The 25,257-nt window shown below is 43.8% G+C and overlaps 2 protein-coding genes across 6 annotated transcripts; one reads left to right on the forward strand and one right to left on the reverse strand.

Annotated features, from left to right (window-relative positions):
* Positions 1 to 571: 571 nt before the first annotated feature.
* On the forward strand, positions 572 to 8,639 carry LOC115156755 (ras-related protein Rab-11B-like). The gene is made up of 5 exons (XM_029704411.1): positions 572 to 761; positions 3,713 to 3,908; positions 7,518 to 7,711; positions 8,126 to 8,206; positions 8,350 to 8,639. Exons 1-5 carry the CDS (start codon positions 722 to 724, stop codon positions 8,490 to 8,492), a joined length of 654 nt encoding a protein of 217 aa, XP_029560271.1. The 5' UTR covers positions 572 to 721; the 3' UTR covers positions 8,493 to 8,639.
* A 445-nt stretch (positions 8,640 to 9,084) lies between these two features.
* On the reverse strand, positions 9,085 to 19,713 carry LOC115156756 (E3 ubiquitin-protein ligase MARCH2). 5 transcript variants are annotated; one of them, XM_029704416.1, is made up of 6 exons: positions 19,323 to 19,713; positions 16,955 to 17,223; positions 11,241 to 11,436; positions 10,927 to 11,136; positions 10,459 to 10,616; positions 9,690 to 9,802 (listed from the first exon to the last, which is right to left on the reverse strand). In XM_029704416.1, the coding sequence occupies exons 2-5, from the start codon at positions 17,128 to 17,130 to the stop codon at positions 10,479 to 10,481; spliced, it is 720 nt and encodes a 239-aa protein (XP_029560276.1). In that variant the 5' UTR covers positions 17,131 to 17,223; positions 19,323 to 19,713; the 3' UTR covers positions 9,690 to 9,802; positions 10,459 to 10,478. The 5 variants fall into 5 exon arrangements, with proteins under 5 accessions (XP_029560274.1, XP_029560272.1, XP_029560273.1 ...); XM_029704414.1 differs by lacking the exon at positions 10,459 to 10,616 and having other exon boundaries at positions 9,085 to 9,802; positions 16,955 to 17,134; positions 19,323 to 19,710; XM_029704412.1 differs by lacking the exon at positions 10,459 to 10,616 and having other exon boundaries at positions 9,085 to 9,802; positions 19,323 to 19,710.
* Between the last annotated feature and the right edge of the window lie 5,544 nt (positions 19,714 to 25,257).

Genomic DNA, 25,257 nt, shown 5'->3' on the forward strand with positions numbered 1-25,257 from the left:
ACCTCACCTCTCAGCCTGACTTTCTCTTGATTGTGATTGCCACTATAAGCTTCATGAGGAGAGAGACTATACTTTAATATTATTAATAAGTCATAAATATGTATTTGTTTTCAATCGATGTAAGTATTGAGATTCGTTCATGTTCATGAGACAGCTGTAACACTTTAGTTGACGGTCTGTGCCTTCCAACCTGTACTTGGTTAGAAGACCTGCTGAAAATGAAAATACATTGCAGATGCTCATAGTATACCTACATTTATTGACTAATATTAATAATCATTTATGTATGAGACAATGCTTTGCAGACAGGTTAGGTTTATAAGCAGACCAAGTAGGCTACAGTGTAGAAATGCAGTAGCAGGGATCCGCCATCAGCACAACGGCCCACTGCCAATTTAGGACATGAACTATATGTATGAAGCAGTTAACGTGTGATAAGCAAACTGAGCATCCAACACACCTTCAATTGCTCACAGGAAGCATAAGTTGTGCTTTGTTTCCTATTAGTACCACAGACAGCAGCGGCACCGTGTGGAAGGCATGGAAACAGGGACTCCTCCCCTTCTGCAGATTTCGGGGAGACGCTCTTCCTGCGGTCAGCCTGTTTGACAGGCAGCATTGGCGCGTTGTCTTTGAAATTTATGTCATTTACAGGTAATTCAGAGACAAACTATTTTACTAATTATTTTCCGGAACAAGCGTTGGAGCGGCCTCGTCTAGAATGGGGAACAGAGACGATGAATACGACTTCTTGTTCAAAGGTACATGTTGATGACTGCAGCCCCGCGTTGATAGCGCCTTCAATAATTATGTGATTGTTTAATTCTTAAGACAAATCAGACATCAGCCTTTTGAACGAATCATAACAAATAGTTTGGAGGAATGGTTTTAAAAGAAACATTGTATCAGTCTCTGGTGGAAAACGTTTGCTACTATGGCCACATAAATGCTGTCATTGTAACATTGTAACAACGCCCGCAGTTATATCTGTAAGTAAGATGCAACACCCTATCTGCGTTGCCTCTTTGACTTGATCAACTTTGATAAACCCATAAAAGAGTTACTATTTGTAAATCGATTACTGACACGAAGTCTGTTTTCCATTTTATGTTTGAAAGAGCTATATGAAGTTACATTTTTTGTAGTTAATTGGAGCCAGTTGGCCCATATGCAAATGTTGCATTTATGTAGGCCTAGACCTACTGTAATTGTGGATGTTTGTGTTCAGCTGACAGTGAAATGTTTTGACATACGCTATATATAGAAAAGTATGTGGACACCTCTTCAAATGAGTGGATTAGGCTATTTCAGCCACACCCGTTGCTGAACAGGTGTATAAAAATCGAGCACACAGCCATGCAATCTCCATAGACAAACATTGGCAATAGATGTCTTCTTACTGAAGTGCTCAGTGGACTTTCAATGTGGCACCGTCATAGAAAGGTGGCATCTTAACAACTCAGACGTGAAATTTCTGCCCTACTAGAGCTGCCCCGGTCAACTGTAAGTGCTGTTATTGTGAAGTGGAAACGTCTAGGAGCAGCAACGGCTCAGCTGCGAAGTGGTAGAACACACAAGCTCACAGAACGGGACCACTGAGTGCTGAAGTGCGTAGGGCGTTAAAATCGTCTGTCCTCGATTGCAACACTCACTACCGAGTTCGAAACTGCCCCTGGAAGCAACGTCAGCACAATAACTGTTCGTCGGGAACTTCATGAAATGGGTTTCCATGGCCGAGCAGCCACACGCAAGCCTAAGATCACCATACGCAATGCCAAGCGTCGGCTGGAGTGGTGTAAAGCTCGCCGCCATTGGACTCTGGAGCGATGAATCTGAAGTGATGAATCTGGAAGTCCGACGGACGAATCTGGCGGATGCCAGGAGAATGCAACCTGTATGAATGCATAGTGCCAACTGTAAAGTTTGGTGGAGGAGGAATAATGATCTGGGGTTGTTTTTCATGGTTTGGGTTAGGTCCCTTAGTTCCAGTGAAGGGAAATATTAATTCTACAGCATACAATGACATTCTAGACGATTCTATGCTTCCAACTTTGTGGCAACAGTTTGGGATGGTCTTTTCCTGTTTCAGCGTGACAATGACCCCGTGTATAAAGCGAGGTCCAAACAGAAATGGTTTGTCGAGATCGATGTGGAAGAACTTGACTGGCCTGCACAGAGCCCTGATTTCAACCCCATCAAACACCTTTGGGATGAATTGGAACACCGACTGCGAGCCAGGCCTTATCGCCCTAAATCAGTTCCCGACTACTGCTCGTGGCTGAATGGAAGCAAATCCCCACAGCAATGTTCCAACATCTAGTGGAAAACCTTCCCAGAAGAATAGATGTTTGTTATAGCAGCAAAGGGGAGACCAACTCCATATTAATGCCCATGATTTTGGAATGAGATGTTGGACAAGCAGGTGTCCACATACTTTTGGTCATGTAGTTTATCATGTGAGCATTTATGACACAACAGATTTTTTAAAGCACTGGTTGTTGGGGTGGGATTAGCATGGGGTGTGGGGGGTCTGTGGGTGGCTATTGATCATTTTTTGGGATTCCTCAAAAAAATATAAGTTCTAGGGAGGGGCTGTACAGTCATTGCTTTTGTCCAATCACAATGTAACTTAGGTTTTGGGTTACACAGCTAAGAGGTGAAAAAGGCAATGCTTGTGGAATGTACAGTGCATAGCAGAGGCTTGCGCTTCATGCTGTTGCTTGCTTCTCCTGTTCGATGGTGCAATCAATTAGCTTAATTTCTGAGATCTAATTATATTTCAACAAAATAATGTTTCAGGAAAGCTAATCTTATCTGTTTCTAACTACAGAAACAATTTCAGAACAATCAAAGATGGTGGGTGACATGGCTTGCTGAAATGATATCGAATGACCCAGCAGTTTGCCACTGACACCCCATATAGAGGTCTATTTATGATGTGACACAGAGTATCCTCTGTGGACTAGACATCTGAGAATGAAGGGTTCTGCTCTTCCTCCCTCGCCATAATTTAGAAACCCGGTTGAAAACAGGAAACCAAAGTGTCCCACAATTGTCAATTCAGGTTTGATGGAGCATGTTATCAGCTTCCTGCAGCAGCAGTGTGATGCCACACGGCCAAAGTTCACCTTGATTTCCTGTACTGAGAGAAATCAAAAAGGACTCCACCTCAACAGCCCCATTCTGACTGCCAGGCCTACTCCTGACATCTCAGCTAAATATAATAGGCTGTTTCTGTCAGCCTCTGATTGTATCATTGAGCTCAGTGCTTCTCAACAGTGATCATGGGGTCCCACTGTAAACATGTTGGATATCACTCCAACTGTGCATCAACCATTATGTCTCCTTGATTAATTAAGGGCAACCGATTAACCAAAAGATCCATCAGCGCATAGAAATATTGACAGAGATATACAGACACATGCCACTTCAAAATGGGTCGATTTCAGCCATCCACTTATTCAATATTGTCAATGGGAGTGAAGGATTGAAAAATGAAAACCTGCATTATGTAACACGGTCGTAGGTGGGTGGGCCGCGTTACATATGGTGAAGAATGCAAACATCCAAGTTCTAGCCCAGGATCCTGGATACTAGTACATCTGTGAAATACCTGTTGACTAGGCTACCTCATCTGACGTTAGGCTAAATACATTTCAGCCAGTGTGTTTTATCTGTCTCTCCATATCTCTCTCTGTTTCTTTATCAACAGTTGTGTTAATTGGGGACTCGGGCGTCGGAAAGAGTAATTTGCTCTCTCGGTTCACACGGAATGAGTTCAACCTTGAGAGTAAGAGCACCATCGGGGTGGAGTTTGCCACCCGCAGCATCCAGGTGGATGGGAAGACGATAAAGGCCCAGATATGGGACACGGCTGGACAGGAACGTTACAGAGCCATCACCTCCGCGTAAGTCGTGTGGGATCCCTCAAGACGGCCTGTTGAGGCCTCTTGAAAATGAAATGATTGTCAGCAAGGATCACAGAAAAGAGTAATCAAAATCAAATACATTTTTATTTGTCACATGTGCCGAATACAACAGGTGTAGGTAGACCTTACAGTGAAATGCTTACTTACGAACCCCTAACAAACAATGCAGTTTAAAAAAAATACGGATAAGAATAAGAAATAAAAGTAACAAGTAATTAAAGAGCAGCAGCAAAATAACAATAGCGAGGCTATATACAGGGGGGTACCGGTACATAGTCAATGTGTGGGGCACTGGTTAGTTGAGGTAATATGTACATGAAGGTAGAGTTATTAAAGTGACTATGCATAGATGATAACAACAGAAAGTAGCAGCGGTGTACAAGAGGGGGGCATTGCAAATAGTCTGGATAGCCATTTGATTAGGTGTTTAGGAGTCTTATGGCTTGGGGGGGTAGAAGCTGTTTAGAAGCCTCTTGGACCTAGACTTGGCGCTCTGGTACTGATTGCCGTGCGGTAGCGAGAGAGAACAGTCTATGACTAGGGTGGCTGGAGTCTTTGACAATTTTTAGGGCTTTCTTCTGACCCCGCCTGGTATAGAGGTCCTGGATGGTAGGAAGCTTGGCCCCAGTGATGCACTGGGCCGTTCGCTCTACCCTCTGTAGTGCCTTGCGGTCGGAGGCCGAGCAGTTGCCATACCAGGCAGTGATGCAACCAGTCAGGATGCTCTTGATGGTGCAGCTGTAGAACCTTTTGAGGATCTGAGGACCCATGCCAAATCTTTTCAGTCTCCTGAGGGAAAATAGGTTTTATCGTGCCCTCTTCACGACTGTCTTGGTGTGCTTGGACCATGTAAGTTTGTTGGACACCAAGGAACTTGAGGCTCTCAACCTGCTCCACTGCAGCCCCGTTGATGAGAATGGGGGCGTGCTCGATCCTCCTTTGTCTTGATCACGTTGAGGGAGAGGTTGTTGTCCTGGCACCACACGGCCAGGTCTCTGACCTCCTCCCTATAGGCTGTCTTGTCGTTGTCGGTGATCAGGCCTACCTACTACTGTCGTGTCATCGGCAAACTTAATGAGGGTGTTAGAGTCGTGCCTGGCCGTGCAGTCGTGAGTGAACAGGGAGTACAGGAGGAGACTGAGCACGCACCCCTGAGGGGCCCCTTGTTGAGGACCAGCGTGGCGGATGTGTTGTTACCTACCCTTACCACCCGGGGGTGGCCCATCAGGAAGTCCAGGATCCAGTTGCAGAGGGAGGTGTTTAGTCCCAGGGTCCTTAGCTTATTGATGAGCTTTGAGGGCACTATGTAGAGTTGTAGTCAATGAATAGCATTCTCACAAAGGTGTTCCTTTTGTCCAGGTGGGAAAGGGCAGTGTGGAGTGCAATAGTGATTGCATCACCTGTGGATCTGTTGGGGCGGTATGCAAATTGGAGTGGGTCTAGAGTTCCTGGGATAATGGTGTTGATGTGAGTCATGACCAGCCTGTCAAAGCATTTCATGGCTACAGACATGAGTGCTACAGGTCAGTAGTCATTTAGGCAGTCTACCTTAGTGTTCTTGGGCACAGGCACTATGGTGGTCTGCTTAAAACATGTTGGTATTACACTCCGACAGGGAGAGGTTGAAAATGTCAGTGAAGACACTTGCCAGTTGGTCAGCGCATGCTCACAGTACACATCCTGGTAATCCATCTGGCCCTGCGAATGCTGACTTGTTTAAAAGGTCTTACATCGGCTGCGGAGAACGTGATCACACAGTCTTTCGGAACAGCTGGTGCTCTCATGCATGTTTCAGTGTTATTTGCGTTGAAGCGATCATAGAACTAGTTTAGCTTGTCTGGTAGGCTCGTGTCACTGGGCAGCTCTCGGCTGTGCTTCCCTTTGTAATCTGTAATGGTTTGCAAGCCCTGCCACATCCAACAAGTGTCAGAGCTGGTGTAGTATGATTCAATCTTAGTCCTGTATTGAGGCTTTGCCTGTTGGATGGTTCGTCGCCGGGCATAGCGGGATTTCTTATAAGCTTTCGGGTTAGAGTCCCGCTCCTTGAAAGCTCTAGCCTTTAGCTCAGTGCGGATGTTGCCTGTAATCCATGGCTTCTGGTTGGGGTATGTATGCATGGTCACAGTGGGGACGACGTCATCGATGCTCTTATTGATAAAGCCAATGACTGATGTGGTGTACTCATCAATGCTATCAGAGGAATCCTGGAACATTTTCCAGTCTGTGCTAGCAAAACAATCCTGTAGCTTAGCATCTGCTTCATCTGACCACTTTATTGGATCTAGTCACTGGTGCTTCCTGCTTTAATTTTTGCTTGTAAGCAGGAATCAGGAGGATAGAATTATGGTCAGATTTGCCAAATGGAGGGCAAGGGAGAGCTTTGTATGTGTCTCTGTGTGTGGAGTACAGGTGGTCCAGAGTTTTTTTTCCCTCTGGTTGCACCTTTAACATGCTGATAGAAATTTGCATTAAAGTCCCTGGCTACGTGGAGTGCCGCCTCTGGGTGAGTGTTTTCTTGTTTGCTTATGGCGGAATACAGCTCATTCAATGCTGTCTTAGTGCCAGCCTCAGTCTGTGGTGGTATGTAAACAGCTACGAAAAATACAGATGCAAACTCTCTAGGTAGATAGTGTGGTCTACAGCTTATCATGAGATACTCTACCTCAGGCGAGCAATAGCTTGAGACTTCCTTAGATATCGTGCACCAGCTGTTATTTACAAAAACACATAGCCCACCACCCCTTGTCTTACCAGACGCCGCTGTTCTATCCTGCCCGTGCAGCGTATAACCAGCCAGCTGTATGTTGATAGTGTTGTCGTTCAGCCACGACTCAGTGAAGCATAAGATATTACAGTTTTTAATGTCCCGCTGGTAGTTTAATGTTCCGCGTAGGTCATCTATTTTACTGTCCAAAGATTGCATGTTTGCTAGCAGAATGGAAGGAAGTGGGGGGTTTATTGGATCATCTACAAATTCTCAGAAGGCAGCCCGCCCTCTGGCCCCTTTTTCTCTGCCTCCTCTTAACGGAAATCATGGGTCTGGGCCTGTTCCCGAGAAAGCAGTATATCGTTCGTGTCAGGCTCGTCAGACTCGTTAAAGGAAAAAAAGGATTCTGTCAGTCCGTGGTGAGTAATCGCAGTCCTGATGTCCAGAAGTTATTTTCAGTCATAAGAGACGGTAGCGGCAACATTATGTACAAAATAAGTAACAAAAATAAGTTACAAACAACGCAAATAAACAATTATAAAACAACACAATCGTTGGGGGCACGTAAAACATCTGCTTTCTTCTCCGGCGCCATTTATGTATAATGTAGTGGTCTCAAATCATAGTCTCAGAGAGGTAAAAGGTGATTCAAATAAATCAACTGCTCAAGTCCTTGATTAGTTGAATCAAGTGTTTTAGTGCTGGGTTGAAGTGTGGAACATAAACCTGCATACCCTATAGCTCTCCGAGATCGGGTTTGTTGAGCACTAGCCGATTACTAGCCTCATCATCAATCAGTGCCTGACTTGGAGCCTCACTTGGGACCCATACATTATTGTCTGTTTGTGCATTGAGATTGATATGCAGTCTCTTTCCTACAGCTATTACAGAGGGGCAGTGGGTGCTCTCCTAGTGTATGACATCGCCAAGCACTTGACCTATGAAAATGTGGAGCGCTGGTTGAAGGAACTGAGGGATCATGCCGACAACAACATCGTCATCATGCTGGCAGGCAACAAGAGCGACCTGCGCCATCTCAGGGCCGTGCCCACGGACGAGGCCCGGACTTTTGCAGGTACTTGCATCTTTTGGCAGAGGAAACATAGCCTGGTCCCAGATCTAGTTGTGCCGTCTTGCTAACTCCTATGGTCATTGTCATGGCATGTAGGACCATGGCATCTAGGACCAGGCTCAGGGGTATAAGGGCTTGTTGGGACAATCTTGGAAGAGTCTCCTCTTTATACTTTGTGGTACTAAGTGACCACTGAAGAGATGGATAGTGTGAAAGTGAAATGAGAGCAACACCATATAGTTGCTTTCACCTATCTGGAACTTTTATAATCAGTGGTCATCACAAGGGAAGGGAGGAGAATATAGTATTGGGACATAGCAGCATATTGAGTGAGCCTCAATGTGTAGTTCAGAAGGATTCTGTCCTGGAACAATTTCTTGATGTGTGACTCACTTTGCCTTTTCTTTAACCCTGCAGAGAAAAACACTCTATCCTTTATTGAAACTTCAGCCTTGGATTCAACAAATGTAGAGGAAGCTTTCAAAAACATCCTTACAGGTACAGTACAAGAGCAAAGCTAATTGCTTTGACATTTCCCAACTTTTTTTAGACACGTGCAGATTAAGTAGACTAGAGAATAGGAAAGAAATCCTCTTTGAAGTATTGAGATGCACCACAACAGTCTAGTCTACTCTCCGCAGAAATCTATCGCATCGTATCGCAGAAGCAGATCGCTGAGCGGTCCGCCCATGACGAGTCCCCTGGAAATAATGTGGTGGACATAAGTGTTCCACCCACCACAGACCAGAAAGGGAACAAACTGCAGTGCTGCCAGAACCTGTAACCTACGACGACCATCACCATCCCTCCCTTTCTGTCATCTCAAAGTGTTGTGTGTGCCGACTTTCTTCATTTTGTGTAATATATATTTGGTTTTTGATAGCTTGTTCACTTACATTATGCCATGAAATTAAATTTTACAATACAAGTAGTTGAATGGATCTCTTTCATGGTACCTGTTTACTTTTTACTCCTTCAGTACCTTCTGGACCTGCAAGGAGAGTAATCCCATAAATATCCACTAGGTGGTGGTATGGAGTGGGGGTCTCCTACATATATACGTTTTTTTTGTCGTAGTTTTTTTTTTTTTACATTTAAATAGGCAAGTCAGTTAAGAAGAAATTCTTATTTACAATGACGGCCAAACCTGGGCGACGCTGGGCCAATTGTGCACCGCCCTATGGGACTCCCAATCACAGCCGGAAGCGATACAGCCTGGATTTGAACCAGGGACTGTAGTGACACCTCTTGCACTGAGATGCAGTGCCTTAGACCCCTGCGCCATGCGGGAGCTAGATCGTTACCGATCTAATACTCCTGTATAAGTAGCACGAAGAGTTTCAGCACACATTACATTTTACACATGCAAGCCATTGTACGGTGAGTCCCTTATATTTAATTCCACAATGACCCAGCTTACTCAAAGGAGTGCAACAGGAAGACTAAAATTACATCAAATACTTTTGCATACATTGACTGACACCAAAGCCCACTCTCTCTCTCCCCTCCCCCCAACTTCTACCAGCTTCCAAAGGCCAAAGATTTTAAAAACAGAGAACATCATATTTAGACTTGGTCGTTCTGAGTGAGTAAATTCATCAGTCTATTGGATGGCAGTTGTCCAAAAAAAGCTAAATACATTGTGAAGGAGGGGGGGTAGTAAGTTTCAGATCTACTGTATTAACATGCTGCATCAGCTGTATCCCGCTATTGGCCGTGACCTTACGTTCCAGTCCAGTGTTCATAATCCGGCGATGACATCAGTGACACGTCCTTCTACGAGTCCAAAATGTCCCAAAATCAAAATGGTTACAGTTCATATCTGGGCTCAAGTGCTTCAAAAATGAATATGGAAAAAGAATCCCCCAGAATGGTCCTTAAGCGCAGAAGTTCGAGTTATATAAAACACTTTATTTGCGAGAACACGTCGCTCGTTGCTCATACGATGGTCTCGTCAGTCATTTTCTTGGTTGACTTCGTCGGCACGGAATGTTGGGTGGAGTGCGCTCCTTTTATGTCGGGCATTAGCAGGCGCACTTTCTGATTGGTCCTCCTCCACTCTGAGTATAACTGACAGTGATAGCGGAACGATACCTGAGGGGCACGGAGACAGACGTCAATGAAACTAGACATTTGATATGACCTGCACAGAGCAGATTCTCTGAATATATGGTTGCTATTGCAGGCCTTACAACCAGGTATCAATTCCATTTCAATTCAGAGAGCAAACCCACTTCCAATTCTTCCTAATTGAAAAGCAGTGAAGATAATTGGAATTTCAGTGTACTTCCTGAATTGACTGGAATTAAAATGGAATTGACCCCAACCCTGTGCAAATCACGACGTGAAACATATTGCATGACATTTGGTCTACAAAATGGTTCCGCTTCAGTTGCTGATTTTGTAACTATTGTAAGTATTGTTTCAGAGTACAGTAGTCTTTCTAGAGTAGAGAGAAAAGATTGTGGCAGACAAAAAAATATTTTTGTTGGCACTTTACTTGTCTCTCCTGAATATAAAATGGGAAGGGCACAGAACTCCACAGACAAGAAAAAAAATCAAAAACACAAAATGTCTTATTCGTCTTACAAAATGTACTAATAGCTATTGTAAAGCACATATTTATACTGCAAAAAAAAATGCTGCCAATTAACAAAGGTGGTGTAAAGTGTGTGATAAGGTGTGTGTGTGTGTTATGTGTGACCATGGTACTTACCTACAGAACAGCAAGAAAAACTGCCCGTCCCTACCTTCAGACTACTCTCAAACACTACACCCCAACCCAAGCACGCCGTTCTGCCACCTCAGGTCTCTTTGCCCTTCCACCCCCTATGGGAGGGCAGCTCCCGCTCAGCCCAGTCCAAGCTCTTCTCTGTCCTGGCACCCCAATGGTGGAACCAGCTGCTCCCTGAAAGTAGGACAGAGTCCCTGCCCATCTTCCAAAAACATCTGAAACCATAACTCTTCAAAGTATCTTAAATAATCCTCCTTACCACCCCCACCTCAAAAACATATATATATATAAATAACATAAAAGAACACTTAACCGGCACTTGCTTCTACGTTGAGGAAAAAAAATAAATTCTATGCCTGCGATGTGGTTGTCCCGCCTAGCATTCTCAAGATGAATGCACTAACTATAAGTCACTCTGGATAGGAGCGTCTGATAAATTACTAAAATGTCATGTGTATCTGGTCTGTGTGTGGGGCCTAGTTACCAGTGTCCAGAGGATGTAGATGGTGAAGAGGGCAATGGTAAGGGCAATGAGTCCCACAGCCTCCAGCCGGCTGTTCAGGGTCAGATGGTCCTGGGCTCCCCTCAGACACAGCCAGCCTGAGATGGCCGCCAGTGGCGTGATGAGCAGGAAGCAGGCCATGTCACACAGCAGCGTGCGCTTCTCACTGCGAGGCCCCGGGTCCCGCAACCACTGGGAGGATGCAAGGAAAGGTCCACTACTATTACAGTCTTTTTCCCCGTCATTATTATGGTGATTGAGGACTCACTCACAGACACACAGTGCCAATGTTGTACCTGTGTGAGGGGTTGGGGTCGCCGTTCAACAGTGAACTCTGTGTGGCAGAGCTCACAGTAACTGGTGTTGGAGGACGACAGCCACTTCTCCAGGCAGCTCTTGTGCACCTTACCCAGGGTCCCTGTGCAGTCGCAAGGGGAGAGCAGCGTCTCACCACTGGCCCCCTCGTGGCAGATCCGACACATGCCTTCATTACTGGTCAAATAGGGGAGAGAAATTGTGCTTAGAAACCACTCATTTCAAAACACATGATATACTTAAGCAATAAGGCCCGAGGAGGTGTGGTATATGGTCAATATACCATGGCTAAGGGCTGTTAATATACACGACAACGCAGAGTGCCTGGAAACAGCCCTTAGCTGTGGTATATTGGCCATATATCACAAACCCCCGAGGTGCCTTATTGCTATTATAAGTTGGTTACCAACATAATCAGATCAGTAAAAATAAATGTTTTGTCATACGCATGGTATACGGTCTGATATACTGATTGGCTAACAGCCATGGCATTCAGGGCTCGAACCACCCAGTTTATAATGTACATATAAACTGGAGACATTTACTTAATATACAAAATTCATTTATCAGATATGCTAAATATGAGATGACTTAGTATATTGATAATTAGGCCATATACAACCAGTCAAAAGTTGACTCATTCAAGGGTTTTTCTTTATTTTGACTACATTGCAGAATAAGAGTGAATACATGACAACTATGAAATAACACATATGGAATCATTTAGTAACCCCAAAAAAAGTGTTATAAAAAATATTTTGATTTGTTTATTTGAGATTCAAAGTAGCCACCCTTTGCCTTGATGACACCTTTGCACACTCATGGAATTCTCTCAACCAATTTCATGGGGTAGACACCTGGAATGCATTTCTATTAACAGGTGTGTCTTTTTAAAAGTTAATTTGTGGAATTTCTTTCCTTCTTAATGTGTTCGAGCCAATCAGTTGTGTTATGACAAGGTAGGGGTGGTATACAGAAGATGGTCTTTACCAAATAGGGCTAAGTCCATATTATGGCAAGAACAGTTCAAATAAGCAAAGAGAAAAGACAGTCCATCATTACTTTAAGACATGAAGGTCAGTCAATCTGGAAAATGTGAAGAACTTTGAAAGATTCTTCAAGTGCAGTCGCAAAAACAATCAAGCGCTATGATGAAACTGTCTCTCATGGGGACCGCCACAGGAAAGGAAGACCCAGAGTTACCTCTGCTGCAGATGATAAGTTCATACTGCCTCAGAAATTGCATCCCAAATAAACACTTCATAGCGTTCAAGTAACAGACACAAACATCAACTGTTCAGAGAAGACTGTGTGAATCAGGCCTTCATGGTCAAATCACTGCAAAGAAACAACTACTAAAAGGACACCAATAAGAAGAGACTTGCTTGGGCCAAGAAACACGAGCAACGGACATTAGACCGGTGGAAAACTTTCCTTAGGGAGACGCAGAGTAGGTTAGCGGATGATCTCCGCATGTGTGGTTTCCATCGTGAAGCATGGAAGAGGTGTGATGGTGGGGGTGTTATGCTGGTGACACGGTCAGTGATTTATTTAGAATTCAAGGCACACTTAACCAGCATGGCTACCACAGCATTCTGCAGCGATACACCATCCCATTTGGTTTGAGCTTAGTGGGACTATCATTTGTTTTTCAACAGGACAATGACCCAACACACCTCCAGGCTGTGTAAGGGCTATTTGACCAAGAAGACGAGTGATTGAGTGCTGCATCAGATGACCTTGCCTCCACAATCACCCGACCTCAACACAATTGAGATGGTCCAAGTCATTCCAAACCACAGAGTGAAGGAAAAGCAGCGGACAAGTGCTCAGCATGTGGGAACTCCTTCAAGACTGTTGGAAAAGCATTCCAGGTGAAGCTGGTTGAGAGAATGCCAAGAGTGTGAAAAGCTGTCATGAAGGCAAAAGGTGGATACTTTGAAGAATCTAAAATATATTTGTTTAACACTTTTTTGGTTACTACATGATTCCATATGTGCTGTTTCATTGTTTTGATGTCTTCACTAATATTCTACAATGTAGAATATAGTAAAAATAAAGAAAAACCCTAGAATGAGTAGGTGTCCAAACTTTTGACTGGTACTGGTACTGTGTGTGTTTGTGTGTGTGATATATACACTGCTCAAAAAAATAAAGGGAACACTTAAACAACACAATGTAACTCCAAGTCAATCACACTTCTGTGAAATCAAACTGTCCACTTAGGAAGCAACACTGATTGACAATAAATTTCACATGCTGCTGTGCAAATGGAATAGACAACAGGTGGAAATTATAGGCAATTAGCAAGACACCCCCAATAAAGGAGTGGTTCTGCAGGTGGGGACCACAGACCACTTCTCAGTTCCTATGCTTCCTGGATGATGTTTTGGTCACTTTTGAATGCTGGCGGTGCTTTCACTCTAGTGGTAGCATGAGACGGAGTCTACAACCCACACAAGTGGCTCAGGTAGTGCAGCTCATCCAGGATGGCACATCAATGCGAGCTGTGGCAAGAAGGTTTGTGTGTCTGTCAGCGTACTGTCCAGAGCATGGAGGCGCTACCAGGAGACAGGCCAGTACAGCAGAAGACGTGGAGGAGGCCGTAGGAGGGCAACAACCCAGCAGCAGGACCGCTACCTCCGCCTTTGTCCAAGGAGGAGCAGGAGGAGCACTGCCAGAGCCCTGCAAAATGACCTCCAGCAGGCCACAAATGTGCATGTGTCTGCTCAAACGGTCAGAAACAGACTCCATGAGGGTGGTATGAGGGCCCGACGTCCACAGGTGGGGGTTGTGCTTACAGCCCAACACCGTGCAGGACGTTTGGCATTTGCCAGAGAACACCAAGATTGGCAAATTCGCCACTGGCGCCCTGTGCTCTTCACAGATGAAAGCAGGTTCACACTGAGCACGTGACAGACGTGACAGAGTCTGGAGACGCCGTGGAGAATGTTCTGCTGCCTGCAACATCCTCCAGCATGACCGGTTTGGCGGTGGGTCAGTCATGGTGTGGGGTGGCATTTCTTTGGGGGACCACACAGGCTACATCTGTGCTCGCCAGAGGTAGCCTGACTGCCATTAGGTACCGAGATGAGATCCTCAGACCCCTTGTGAGACCATATGTTGGTGCGGTTGGCCCTGGGTTCCTCCTAATGCAAGACAATGCTAGGTCTCATGTGGCTGGAGTGTGTCAGCAGTTCCTGCAAGAGGAAGGCATTGATGCTATGGACTGGCCCGCCCGTTCCCCAGACCTGAATCCAATTGAGCACATCTGGGACATCGTGTCTCGCTCCATCCACCAACGCCACGTTGCACCACAGACTGTCCAGGAGTTGGCGGATGCTTTACTCCAGGTCTGGGAGGAGATCCCTCAGGAGACCATCCGCCACCTCATCAGGAGCATGCCCAGGCGTTGTAGGGAGGTCATACAGGCACGTGGAGGCCACACACACTACTGAGCCTCATTTTGACTTGTTTTAAGGACATTACATCAAAGTTGGATCAGCCTGTAGTGTGGTTTTCCACTTTAATTTTGAGTGTGACTCCAAATCCAGACCTCCATGGGTTGATAAATTGGATTTCCATTGATTCTTTTTGTGTGATTTTGTTGTCAACACATTCAACTATGTAAAGAAAAAAGTATTTAATAAGATTATTTCTTTCATTCAGTTCTAGGATGTGTTGTTTAAGTGTTCCCTTGATTTTTTTGAGCAGTGTATACATTTGTTGAAGCCGGAAGTTTACATACACTTAGGTTGGCGTCATTAAAACTTGTTTTTCAACCACTCCACAAATTTCTTGTTAACAAACTTTAGTTTTGGCAAGTTGGTTAGGACATCTACTTTGTGCATGACAAGTCATTTTTCCAACAATTGTTTACAGACAGATTATTTCACTTATAATTCACTGTATAACAATTCCAGTGGGTCAGAAGTTTACATACACTAAGTTGACTGTGCCTTTAAACAGCTTGGAAAATTACAGAAAATTATGTCATGGCTTTAGAAACCCCTGATAGGCTAATTCACATAATTTAAGTCAATTGGAGGTGTACCTGTGTATGTATTTCAAGGCCGACCTTCAAACTTAGTGCCTCTTTGCTTGACATCATGGGAAAATCAAAAGAAAATCAGCCAAGACCTCAGATAAAAAAATTGGAGACCTCCACAAATCTGGTTCATCCTTGGGAGCAATTCCCAAGCGCCTGAAGGTACAACATTCATCTGTACAAACAATAGTACGCAAGTATAAACACCATGGGACCACGCAGCTGTCATACTGCTCAGGAAGGAGACGCGTTCTGACTCCTAGAGATTAACGTACTTTTGTGCGAGAAGCGCAAATCAATGCCAGAACAACAGCAACGGACCTTGTGAAGTTGCTGGAGGAAACAGGTAAAAAGTATCTATATCCACAGTAAAAACGAGTCCTATATCGACATAACCTGAAAGGCCGCTCAACAAGGAAGAAGCCACTGCTCCAAAACCGCCATAAAAAAAACAGACTACGATTTGCAACTGCACATGGAGACAAAGATCATACTTTTGAGAAATGTCCTCTGGTCTGATGAAACAAAAATAGAACTGTTTGGCCATAATGACCATCGTTATGTTTGGAGGAAAAAGGGGGAGGCTTGCAAGCCGGAGAACACACAAAAAATAGATGGCAAAATAGAGGCAGGAAAATTATGTGGATATATTGAAGCAACATCTCAAGACATCAGTCAGGAAGTTAAAGCTTGGTCGCAAATGGGTCTTCCAAATGGACAATGGTTCCAAGCATACTTCCAAAGTTGTGGCAAAATGGCTTAAGGACAACAAAGTCAAGGTATTGGAGTGGCCATCACAAAGCCCTGACCTCAAACCTATAGAAAATGTGTGTGCAGAACTGAAAAAGTGTGTGCGAGCAAGGAGGCCTACAAACCTGACTCAGTTACACCAGCTCTGTCAGGAGGAATGGGCCAAAATTCACCCAACTTATTGTGGGAAGCTTGTGGAAGGCTACCCAAAACGTTTGACCCAAGGTAAACAATTTAAAGGCAATGCTACCAAATACCAATTGAGTGTATGTAAACTTCTGACCCACTGGAAATGTGATGAAAGAAATAAAAGCTGAAATAAATCGTGCTCTCTACTATTATTCTGACATTTCACATTCTTAAAATAAAGCGGTGATCCTAACTGACCTAAGACAGGGAATTATTACTAGGATTAAATGTCAGGAATTGTGAAAAACTGAGTTTAAATGTATTTGACTAAGGTGCATGTAAACTTCCGACTTCAACTGTGTATTTGTCCATTGTTAATCTCCAACGAAGAAATTGTGTACATATCAGATCACCCTCTGCGTGGTCGGTAACAACCAAATTCATCCGGTATTTCGAGGAAATGGAATGAGAGCCTGTGACGTGACTTCCGCTTTTGGCGACACTCCATCTTAACTTCCTCCTCCACATTAACTGGATTGGTTCAACAGTGCAGAAGAGAACCTCCAACAGTTAATTTTTTTCTTGTCAGGACAAGAAAGAAAGAAATGCTACTATTTTATGCCTGCTATGTTAGGTTAATGTCAGAAGCAAAGGGACTGTCTCAGGAAGCCATACATTCACAGAAAAGGGGATACCTAGTCAGTTGTACAACTGACGGCATTCAACTGAAATGTGTCTGAGTAGAACCCTCTCGAGGAACCACCTTACCTCTGTGAGCCCACAGCTTTGACAACAGTGGAGAGTGAGCGACCGTCTTTGGCCGTAACCTTGGCGACGTACTGGGCCTGGCCAGCATCTGGCTCCTCTACCACCTTGGGCAGGTCGGCGCTGCCTGAGTAGTCACACAGGGAGCCAGGCAGGTGGCAGCAACCTGATGTAGTCATGGTTCTGTTGGTGGTGGTGAAATGCCAGAGGAGCCAGCAGTCAAGAAGTCAGTCACACACACCTCTCCTCCCACTGTTGGGCAACTGTTTGGACTGCGTGACAATGTTATAACGTAGCATTGTTACAACAACTCTTGCAGTGTCAAAACCAGAATTGACATAGATAACTTCATGTAACAAAGATAATTTTAATCTATTAACGGGGACATTCTTTAAATCATAGACCATTTTGACAAGTACCGTACCAGTCAAAAGTTGACACCTACTCATTCAAGGCTTTATTTTGATTATTTTCTACATTGTAGAATAGTTTTGGTGTCTTCACTAGGAAATTACATACATGGACTCATGTAGCAACCAAAACAAAGTGTTAAACAAATCAACATATGTTTTATATTCTTCAAAGTACTCACCCTTTGCCATGATGACAGCTTTGCACACTCTTGGCATTCTCAACCAGCTTCATGAGGTAGTCACCTGGAATGCATTTCAATTAACAGGTGTGCCTTGTTAAAAGTTAATTTGTGGAGTTTCTTTCCTTCTTAATCCGTTTGAGCCAATCAGTTGTGTTGTGACAAGGTAGGGGTGGTATATAGAAGATAGTCCCATTTGGTGAAAGACCAAGTCCATATCATGGCAAGAACAGCTCAAATATGCAAAGAGAAATGACAGTCCATCATTCCTTTAAGACATGAATGTCAGTCAATCCGGAAAATTTTAAGTGCAGTCGTAAAAAAACATCAAGCACTATGATGAAGCTGGCTCTCATGAGGAGCGCCACAGGAAGGAAGAGCCACAGGTACATAAGCCACAGGTACCTCTGCTGCAGAGGTTAAGTTCAATAGAGTTAACTGCACCACAGAAATTGCAGCCCAAATAAATGCTTCACAAAGTTCAAGTAACAGACATCTCAACATCAACTGTTCAGAGGAGACCGCATGAATCAGGCCTTCATGGTCAAACTGCTTCAAAGAAACCACTAAACAAGGACACCAATAAGAGACTTGCTTGGGCCACGAAATATTACCAATGGACATTAGACCGGTGGAAATCTGTCCTTTGGTCTGATGAGTCCAAATGTGAGATTTTTGGTTCCAACAGCCGTGTTTTTGTGAGACGCAGAGTAGGTGAATGGATGATCTCTGCATGTGTAGTTCCCACTGTGAAGCATGGAGGAGGTGTGATGGTGGGGGTGCTTTGCTGGCGACACCGTCTGATTTATTTAGAATTCAAGACACACTTACGTGAACCAGCATGGCTACTACAGCATTCTGCAGCGATACGCCATCCCATCTGGTTTGCTCTTAGTGGAACTATCATTTGTTTCTCAACAAGACAATGACCCAAAACACATCTCCAGGTTGTGTATGGGGTATTTGACCAAGAAGGAGAGTGATGGAGTACTGCATCAGATGACCTGGCCTCCACAATCACCAAAATCAACCCAATTGTGATGGTTTGGGATGAGTTGGACCGTGGAGTGATGGAAGAGCAGCCAGCAAGTACTCAGCATATGTGGGAACTCCTTCAAGACTGTTGGAAAAGCATTCCTCATGAAGCTGGTTGAGAGAATGCCAAGTGCAAAGCCGTCATCAAGGAAAGGGTGGCTACTTTGAATTATCTAAAATGTTTTAAACACTTTTTTGCTTACTACATGATTCCATGTGTGTTATTTCATATGTAGAATATAGTAAAAATAAATAAAAATCCTTGAATGAGTATGTGTCCAAACTTTTGACTGGTACTGTATGTGGTGGGGAATCGATGGCATGTTTACTATAGTAAACTAGACAGCATGTTTACTATGTCATGCATCTCACGTCACAGCCGTACTATTTACGAATGAGCTTGTAACAATGTTACATTGTACCATCAACATACAATTTTAACAGGCTGTCAGTTAGACACAAAGCTTGGTTCCAATGAATCAATAAATAACCAACAGACACAGCCAGGTAGGGGAAAAGATAACGTTAGCTAGTTAAAACATTCATGTTTTTACATCCTCTAAACGCTAGAAAGCTAGCTAACGTTAGCTAGCTAACTGTTCAGTGATCGACATTTCCACTAAAGTTAGCAACCAAACTAGGTAGATAAATAAATACACTACAGTGAAAATATATTAAGGTGAGCATTTAGCTTAGCTAAATATATATATTTTTAAACAGCCTAAACAACAAGTGATAACTTACCGTAGTCACCAGCAAGCTCTCACTGGCCTTAGTTAGCTATTTAGCTAGCTAGCTGTATGAGATGACATTGACATTTAGCCAAAACGATGGTTCGGGAAGAATACAAAAGACGACGACAAGCCGTGTATCTGCTCCATTGTTGGCCGGATCATTTACTTGTTTGAAGCAGTCTCCTCAGAAAAATTGTGTATCTTCCCCGGATTTGTGACAGCTAGCTTGTTAACATTTTTACACTGCCTGGCTGGCTAACATCTATCAGCTGTGCACTGCTGTATCATTATGGTCCAAGCTATCCGGGATCCTTGGGACGTCCCTATCTATCAAAGATTGGTATAACTCGCTAACCCAAGATAGACCATCGCCTGACGTTTCCAACGTGAGCAAATTAAATCCTAATGTACATAACAAACAAGGAGGTGGGCAGAGCCAAGCACGAGCTAGTGAGATCCTATTGGCGCGTGCTAAGCATTTATTTGCATATTTCCGTTAGGGAACGCCTTACCTGTGAAGTGCGCGTCGCCCTTGCATTCCTTTTAAACAACATTTTTTAAATATTTTTTTTACAAGTTTGGCAAAGGGTAAAGTCTACAAAACTTAGTCCACTATGTTTGTTACAGATCGTAGTTTTGGAAACAGAAAACTGTATGGATTAGATTATTGGATCAAATGTTAATCGATTCGAAATGAGCAAAAAGTTGGCCAAAATCCATCTCGCTACATCTTCTCCCCTTCCGGCAACTGGACTTCTTCTCATCACCATATTTGAAAGTGAATGGAAACGCCAACCAGATGCTTCACATTTATACATCCGGTGAAATATCTGGCTTGTTGCTCTATCTGCGTCCCTTCTTCATCTTAATTTTTTTGTTATTCTTCTTTGGTCTTTAAATGGCGGTTGGCCTGAGGTGCATTACCGCCATCAACTGGACAGGATTGTAAATTCATTACACGTAAAAAATAGATACAAATAAAAACACTTTCGACCAACATTCAAAACCCACTACCCCATTCCACTACTTTGACCCTGTCTCCTCCTACATCGTGCCAACGGCCTGAAGTCAAATCTAATACACCCAAGTACTTCTTTACATCTGCCACAACATATATTTTCTGTGATTTACATTCCATTTCTGCAGTACAGTTAATAACCATTGCTATGAATGGCCTATCCCTCTCTGTTAGCACAGATTTACTACTCACAGGGATCCTCTCAGGATCCCTCGCCCTTGACCCATCCTCCTCTACTTTCTTCACTGCCTCAGCATAAGACACCTTCTGCACTACTCTGACCCTGGTCACCTCAACCTGCCTCTTGCACTGGACTTTTTCGATCCCCAGCAAAATGGGCACCTCTACATTTGACACACACAACTTTTTTTGCCATAGGGTGTAGAGAAATGTTTGCAGTTTTTAATATGATATCTGAGAAAGGCTGACTAACAAAATCACTGTTCGCCAATTCGACCATGTGTCACAACCGTCGTTAGGAATGGACCAAGGCACAGCGGGAATGTGGATACTCATGTTTATTGATAAAAACAAGTAAAGTATCCACTGGAAAACCAAAAAAACAATACTCACAACGGCAACAGTGTGGCAGGCTAAAACAAACGCAGTGCACACAAACAACTACCCACAATTCCAAAGAAAAACACACCCTACTATATAGGACTCCCAATCAAAGGCAACTCAACACACCTGCCTTCAATTGGGAGTCCCATCCCCAACACAATCCCTTAACATACAAACAACCTGCCACATCCTGACCACAGCTGATACAATACCTCCCTCTGCTAGTCAGGACGTGACACCATGATAACAAATTTAGATAACTGGCCGCTAAACTAACATATCAATAAAAAAAAGGTTAGCTGACATGGGATAATTGACTGACTATCAGTGACTGACATAAGAGAAAAACTGGTGATGCACAACCAAAATTGCACTTTGTGTATTTTACTATTCTAACTCGCAACAGTATGCTGAAACCCCTCGTGGGGAATTGATCCAAGGTTCTTCAAAAGAGGGTATGCGGCCCGCGGGCCGCCAGTTGCCCCTCCCTGACATAGAGTTATTCCGAACTTATAGCTAACAACAACAAAACTGCTTTCTGGATTCGTCTTCTGCTCCCATCACAAGCACAGGAAGTGCAGCCACGAGCTGCTATTTAAAGAAAGTCCACTAGAGAGAGGAAACCATTTTTAAGTGGTCCATGACAAAGAAAATGAACAAGATTTCTTGGTGCTTTCAAGACACCTGGGAATTCTGAAATAAAGAAGGACAATTCATGACATCAGTGATCTTCAGGAGTTAAAGACATGGATGACCATTCAAAATTATTTTTCCAGTCGTCTTGAACACACTGAAGTTGGAAGTCAGAAATTTCCAAGTTCCAGTTGTTTTGAACGCGTCATCTAGCAAAGTTAGAAAACCTTTGTCAACCGCTTTGTTGCTGTCATGCACATCCCCTCATTGCATCATGCATTTGTTAGGCCGCGTTCAAGTGCTAGTCGGAACTAGGAAACTCGGAAATGTCAGATTTGCTAACTGGTTGTAGTTATACACGTGCCGCGTTCAACCAATTTCCAAGTCGGAAATTTCGGAGTTTCCTAGTTCCGACTAGCACTTGAACGTGGCATTAGTTTACACATATGACGCATATGATGTAATCTGGTCAACAAATACATCATTTGAAGGTGAATGTTACTAAGGGTGAACGACTCCAGGATTTTTGGAGTGGACTCTCCACCACTAATATGTGACAGCACTTCAGATGTCGGTAGTTCATTACGGACTCAGTCAGTCTGCCACTTCAGCCAGGAAAGAACACCAGCACAGACTTCGTGTGGTCAAGTCAGACAGTAACAGATGCTAGCTTATCAATGAATGAGGTAAGTTTATGAAGGCCCCTGCGACTTCACCAGCGGCATTGCCAATCAATGTGTTCCCTCGCAAGTAAAAAGACTGGCAGAGGCTAGGCAAAGAAAACGCTCTCCAGTTTTAACTTTGCCCCCTTGCAAACTGTTGCCACCGGAGTTTTCTAGATTTTTGATAAACTGTTTGCTGTTCCCTGTTAACGTTCTGCTAACTGGGCACTTTGAAGATGAACCCCTACAAGGATGTTAAAGAAAATGCATGATATTAGTGGTGGCAGGGGCCCACTTAGTGATTTGGAGGTCCCAGGCAGAGACCAGTCTGAGCCCCACCGATGTCTATGTCTATCGGAGCCAGCTTTTAGGTGAACAAAACAGAATGAAAAGGCAAACTGAAGAGAGTTGAAATGCCCTTCACTAGTAGGTCTTGGCATCACCTCATAGAAAAGGGGTGGGCAATCATTTTGGCTTGAGGGCCACTTCGGGATTTCAACGCACAGTTTTTTTCCAGATCGATTTGTTTGTCAAAAGCTATTTTTTGGGCAAGAAAAAGGCTTGTTATTTAAAAATCTAGGCTAGTACAGTCCATTATCATTTCTACACACTTTCTATTTGGTTTTAGTTAGGGCTGGACTGATTCTGGGATAATACCTATATCTGATATTTTATTTGCAATATCGACCAATTGATCATTGTTTTCATTTTAGGTCATTTTTAACCATTTTAGCGCAGATACAAACAGCAACCAAATGTCTATGTTCATAAGGCTAATAAGAAAATATGCCAAATGAGTTGAACATAGAAAAGGTGCAACAATCTTTTTTTCTATTCAAAAGTGAGTAAATTGCATCAGAAAGGTATTGGAAAGTCGGTGAGAAAAAAAAGATCTGCACACTTTTCAATTGTCGTTTTGTCATGGTCCCTTCAAATGTGTCCTGTGAAGCTTGTGAGCATCGTAAAGGGGAATAGGGAGATACGTGTTCCTGAGAGTCTTAGCTTGCAGGGATGGGGTCATAATAGCTAATCGTCCCCCAACAGTTCAAAAGCTAGAGCAACATTTGGGGGAAGAAATCAGAAACCGCTCCATTTGTCACAACCAGAGATGGTCATAGCCACTAAATAGCGCACACTATGTATTATTATCATGTATTATTAAACCAAATGATGCCAACTTCACAAGGCCCCTGATGATGTGAAGCCCCAGGGAATTGTCTGTTGCCGAATGATAAGTCCGCCACCGTGTGGTGGGACTGGGACTATAGGCTACGTTCTTTAAAACATTTCTGTTAAAACCTGAAAATGCATTCATATTTAATTGTGGAAATAAGATATCTGTTTATCTTCAGATTATTTCATTCTGAAAATGTCTGACTACATTGTGAAGATCGAGGGAGATGGTCCCAAGGAGCCTAAAATATGTGGACACCTGATCGTTGAACATCTCATTCCATAATCATGGGCAATAATATGGAGTTGGTCCCTTCGTTGCTGTTATAACATCCTCCACTCCTCTGGGAAGGCTTTTCACTAGATGTTGGAACATTGTTGCAGGGACTTGCTTCCATTCAGCCACAAGAGCATTCGTGAGGTTGGGCACTGATGTTGGGCGATTAGGCCTGGCTCACAGTCGGCATTCCAATTCATCCCAAAGGTGTTCGATGGGGTTGAGGTTAGGGTTCTGTGCAGGCCAGTCAAGTTCTTCCACACATATCTCGACAACCCATTTCTGTATGGACCTCGCTTTGTACATGGGGCATTGTCATGCTGAAACAGGAAAGGGCCTTCCCCAAACTGTTGCCACAAAGTTGGAAGCACAGAATCGTCTAGAATGTCATTGTATGCTGTAGCATTAAGATTTTGCTTCACTGGAACTAAGGGGCCAACCCCGAACCATGAAAAACAGCCCCAGACCATTATTCCTCCTCCACCAAACTTTACAGTTGGTACTATGCGTTTGGGCAGGTAGCGTTCTCCTGGCATCGGACTGCCAGTCCAGATAATGCGTTTCTACTGCTCCAGGTTCCAATGGCGGCGAGCTTTACACCACTCCAGGCAATGCTTGGCATTGCACATGGTGATCTTAGGCTTGTGTGCGGCTGGTCAGTCATGGAAGCCCATTTCATGAATTTCCCGACGAACAGTTCTTGTGTTGACGTTGCTTCCAGAGGCAGTTTGGAACTCAGTAGGTTGCTTTGCAACCGAGGTCAGACAATTTTTACACACTTCAGCACTCAGCGGTCCCGTTCTGTGAGCTTGTGAGACCTACCACTTCGCGGCTGAGCCGTTGCTGCTCCGAGTCGTTTCTATGTCACAATAACATCACTTACAGTTGACCGGGGCAGCTCTAGCAGGCCAGAAATTTGAGGAACTGACTTGTTGGAAAGGTGGCTTTCTATGACGGTGCCATGTTGAAAGTCACTGAGCTCTTCAGTAAGGCCATTCTATTGCCAATGTTTGTCTATGGGGATTGCATGGCTGTAGATAGACAGATCTAGAAACTGACACTGAAAAACCAAAACCCAACTGTTGTCCTGCCGGTGACAGATCTGTCCTATGTTGGAGCAATGGAAGAGACAGTGATAAATTACTATTGAAATTGTCAAAGAAAGTTAGAGCAAGATTCTTCTAATCTTCTGGGTCTAGTTAAAAGCATAAGATAGGATACCAACCTATAATCTACAATAGGCTATCTACAGGTAACTGACAAAATAAAGGAAACACCAACATAGTGTCTTAATAGGGCGTTGGGCCACCAATGGTGTAAAATTGCGCAACTAAAACATCCTCAGCAAAAATATCCAAATTCATTACAGATTTCTTGAGTTCTGGGGATTTTGAGGAAGTGAAATAGACTTCCGCGTCTGCTTTGTGTCATGGGGGACAAACATCACCAACCAAATGTGGAATTGGTCAGGAAACACACCTCCAAGACTGAAATCTTGTTTTTCTAATGAGCAACAGACAAACAAATGTGCCAAACGGTGTGTTCAGTGGCTTTTTTGTCACGATTCTCTAAGACAGAACCCAGAAGCAGACCAGGACAAGGTGAGTAAAGTGAAGGT

Source organism: Salmo trutta, chromosome 21, assembly GCF_901001165.1.
Source record: "Salmo trutta chromosome 21, fSalTru1.1, whole genome shotgun sequence".
Classification (NCBI taxonomy): Eukaryota; Metazoa; Chordata; class Actinopteri; order Salmoniformes; family Salmonidae; genus Salmo; species Salmo trutta.